This window comes from Gavialis gangeticus, unplaced genomic scaffold (genome assembly GCF_001723915.1).
Source record: "Gavialis gangeticus isolate Ggan-Ray unplaced genomic scaffold, GavGan_comp1, whole genome shotgun sequence".
Lineage (NCBI taxonomy): Eukaryota > Metazoa > Chordata > Crocodylia > Gavialidae > Gavialis > Gavialis gangeticus.
In genome coordinates, this window is record NW_017728994.1 from 76877491 (window position 1) to 76882137 (window position 4647).

The window sequence follows — 4647 nt, forward strand, 5'->3', positions numbered from 1 at the left end:
CCCAGTTCTTGGTTGCCACCTTGGGGTTAGTGCCAGCTGAAGGCAGTCTCTCTGCCCTGACTGCTCCCTGACCTGCACATCCCCATAGCCCTATATTTTCCCAAGGCACTTTGTAGCACTCAAATAAATTCCTATCCATAACTTGATGGAGGTAGTTCAGTTTGGTATCCTGACCCATAAAGGAAAATGGAAACAGAAGGAGTAAACTACAACCTCAGTTATGCACAACACATCCCATGTTTGGCTGAAAACTTCAGGGGTTTTGGGATAAGCAAAATTGATTGTATGCTGCATGAAGAACACAATGTGCTGTGGACACTAATTTAATGTATATTCTTTCTTGGTTTTGTTTTTCCTTTTTATTCCAGAGAGAAAACAGCAAGTGGATGCATCCTTGTCTAATTGTGATTTTAATTGAGATTTATCTAATTCAGTCTACCAAATCCCAAATTGTTCTGGACTAAATATCACGTGCTGGAGAGATCATCTCTTTTGTAGCTATTTCTTGTGTTTATTTAACTCTGTAGGTACCTGCACTGCTTCCAGGAGTTGTTTGCTTAGTAACAGAGCTAAGAAAAAAAAGTCCTCAGTATTTAAATGCTATAAAATCCACAGTTGTTGACACTTCTAATATATATGTTTCAAACTGAACTGGATACATAGAATGTAAACAAGCACACAAAAGGAACAGAACCTACAAAAAAGATGAGAAAAATGTATTGCTTACAAAAATGTTATATTTGTAACATATTAGCATGAAAAAACATTTTAAATCAAAAGGTATGAGTTTTGATATGGAAATATGACCATATAATAGAAGTAATTCTACTAATTCTAGTTGGACAGGCTATAAAGACCAATACTGGGATTTGCATAGCTGTACTAAATGTTTTACTTTTGCAATCCATGCTTACAGTATAGTTTAATTGTACAGTTGTTTTCTATGTAGATACATGCTGTCTTAACGTATTTTATTTACTTGGAACAATGGCAAATAGTATAACGTCTTTATAAAAAATATGGCTGAACTCTAATTCGGAAACCTTTGGATTAAAGTTTGATGGAATGTACTATGCAGGCATCTGTAAAAATGCCTTAAATGGAATGCCTGACCATACAGACCTAATGTTCCAGGTGAGCTTAGGAATTCAAATGCTGCTACTGGTGAGGAGATGCATGGTAATATTTGATGCACTTGTTAGAAGTTAAAAATGTAAAGACAAGTATATTTGAAACTAGCTTAAATACATTTCATTTTTGTTTACTCAGGCCATGCTCTTGCATGTTGTATATATGTCTAGAATTCAGTTCTATTTCTTCATAATTTACTCATTCTTAATCTCTGCTTTTTTTAAAAAAAAGTTAAATGTACAGGACAGAAAAGCATGTAAATATGTGATTATGCTTATGAAACTGTTAATGTTTATATGTAAAAAAGTTATGTACATACAAAAGAAAAAAATGCTCAATGAAAGTTTTAGAAATTATTTCTTTTACGTAGATGCAGAGATGTTATATTCACATACATGTGCTACATACTTCAAGCACAGATTTTATTTCACTGTCAATTTTAAATCATTTTGGGCCCAATATTACTAACATCCCTTATGCTGAATAGCACTTTCCTCCATTCACAATAACACTAAGGCCAATGTCAAGTCATTATGGAGAAAGGCACTACTCTCCATGAGTAAGGATGACAGCATCAGATCCTGTGATTGTTGCCATCCTTTACACTTGTGGGTCTTGTGCACCTTTTTAAACCTGATCCCAAAAATATAGGATCACAGGATGGGGCATTAGCCTAAATCTAGGTTATTTATAATGAAACTTTTTATTTATGTATTTATTTTCAAACGGACCTTTTTCATACAAACTTAAAATAAAAATGAAAACCTAAAAAACTAAAGCACTGGGCTAGATTGTTATGTGCACTAGGGAGTGTTTACTGCTCACCCTAACAGTCTTGCATGGCAACTCCAAGTAAATAAGAGTTCACCAGCTGTAGTAAAGGTTGAACAATCCAGTCCATCATTTCTAAGCATTGTTTAGAATTTCCCAAGTCTCAACTACTCTTTTCTGATTATTATAAGGATGAGGGCCAGATAAAAAAACCCAGAATATTAAGCTGGTTATTAATATATTATGATAAATAAGTTTTGCCTAAAAGAATTTGAAAAGTACGTGTAAATGCATTAATTCATAATAGTAGAGTTTCTTAAGAGATGTTGAAGTAGGAATAAATGTTCACTGTCTAGACTCTAGATAATACAACATTTTGGGTTTATATGGCACACTAATTATATTAATTGATGACATAGCATGTGCATAGCAACACATTTGTTTTTATTATGTCTAAACTAAAATCCATTTGAATTGCAGCTTACTTTGTCGACACCTGTATGTTGTGTATTTCAGGCATATACCTATTGTACAAGCTGTTGAAGGACTGTGGCTATTATTTAAAGTATTCTCCTCTAGTAATTTCTGTAGCCTTCAGTATATCCTTGAGTGCCTTACACAGCTTGTTAATAAAAACACATGTAGTTAAGAAAATAATATACCAGAGAGTCATTCTTGGTGGATTGGTGTCAAATCACCACCATTAAGACCTTACAATGGGCAGTGTGTTTTAGCACAGTAATGGATTTAGTTTAGACTCAGGAAGTCATGTTGTGAATACATGTATTTATTTATTGTACATTTTATAAAAAGGTCTACTGTAAATTTATGCAAAATATAAATTATATAATATGTTTTCTCTGATGGCAGATATGCCATCAGTTATTTGTGTTCCTTAATGTTATCTTCTAATAACCATATCCTTAATACGTAATGTTTGGTTCAGTGCTGAAGCGGTAATTGACAGGCCTAAAATAGGACTGTATGTTGATCAACTACAAAATTTTACACATATTTTTGTATTGTGATTCATATGATATATATCAAGAGACTTTCTATTCATTTGTAAAATACATAAAGTATTGTAAACTTTTAATAAAAAAGTCTGTTTTAAACCTTCAAAATAGAAAATTGTTTTGTATTTCTTCTGTAGACAGAAGAGAGGTTTTGCTTTTCATATATTTAATTTTAGCAATGCAGTACACTTCTATAAAGTACCAGGAGAATATCTTCTGGATAAATAAGTATTTTCTGTACTTATATTAGGAATAAAGAATAAACGCACAGTCACATGAGAGCGTGGGTACCTTCATCCTATAAGGCACATCCAGATGAATGGGCACATCCAGGGGCATGCATTTGCCACAGCAAAAATAGCAGCAGCACAAATTTTCTGTACCTCCTCACAGCAGCTCTTCCCTGCTCCTGGCTCCTGGCATGCTGGACAACTAGAAGAGAGGAGATGCTCTGGCTGGAAGCCAAAGTGTCTCCCTGGAGGACCCAGCTTCTGTCTGCCCATGCACGATCCTGGAGCATGCACAGCCCCACATTTTTTTCTGCAGCTTTTTTTGACACAAGGATCTCCTGGTGTCAAATTTCGATGCCATGCTGCAAATTACCAGCGCAGTGAACAGGTGAAGTTGCAGCATGCCAAACAGCTTTAAGGCACTGCAGACCTCCTGTGCGCGCTCCTCTGGATGCACTGCAATGGTGCACCTTCCACAGGATCAAACTCTTTTCAAGTCCACTAGCTGCCATGGACGCTGGGTCAGGTCTTAGGCTGTAGGATGACCTAAGTCCATTCAACATTAGAATAGACACCTCCTTTCAGAAACAACAGTCCTCTGTCAGCCAAAGTAAATCAAAAAAGGATTTGTTGTCATAAAGCTGCAATTCGCTGAAGGTTACAATTCAACCTAGAGACCTGGTTGGAGACCAGTACCTCACCTGTGTGTGTGAAATCCTTAAGCAGCTGAACAGTACGGTCCCTCCAGATGTAAATACTACTCCAATTAGAGAAGATCACTCCGAGTAAATTATCAGTGCAGACTCTATTCAAGCAGGTGTAACTATATCCTTCCGTTGGATGGGATAGTAATAACGTGAGACAAGTGGGTTTGGTTTTGTTTGTAAGCGAAAAACAGAGACAATCCGGGGCAAGAATAAATACAGAGGCTGAAAAGTAAGAGCCGAGCGCCTGGAGAAGCCAGGAAGGGGGACTGAGTGGCACACTTCTGAGTGGCTGCGGCCAGGACAGCGTGTTTCAGCAGGGGCAGACGGTCGTTTTTGACTTGAGAGGTTGGCGCGAAACGTTTGGGGCGCCATCAACTCAGGGCCACGGAGACGGCTGCTGCTCCGCGGTTGCAGCCTAGCCAGGGGCTCTGGGCCGGCCTCCGGGACTCGGGAACCGCACACGCGGCGCCCGTCCCGATCCGCACTTCCACGAACCTGCCGCTCAGCCTCCGCAGGCGGCGCGCGGCGACCGCCCCGACGGCTCTGCAGACACGGCCCCCCCGCCATCAGGTGGTTTTCTTGGGGCGGGGGGGTCGCACTCCAGCCGGGGCAGGTTGGAGCCGCCGGGGCGTGGCCGGTGCCTGAGGTAGTCCAGCGGCCGCGGGTGGGACCCAACTTCAGCCTCGTTGCGCGCTCGGGAGCGGTGCGGAGCCGGGCATGGGCGCGGCCCGCTGCTGACCCCGCGCCGCGTTCAGCACCGCCGCCCGCGGACAGCGCCGCGCCGCTCCATGG

At 40.2% G+C, this 4647-nt stretch overlaps 1 protein-coding gene across 1 annotated transcript in view; it reads left to right on the forward strand.

Moving 5' to 3' along the window:
* Positions 1-1065: 1065 nt before the first annotated feature.
* The window catches only part of DPYSL4 (dihydropyrimidinase like 4), a 40940-nt gene continuing 37358 nt past the window's right edge, over positions 1066-4647 (forward strand). The window contains exon 1 of the mRNA XM_019502184.1: positions 1066-1134. Coding sequence (XP_019357729.1) covers positions 1066-1134 — 69 coding nt within the window. The remainder of the gene's footprint in view (positions 1135-4647) is intronic.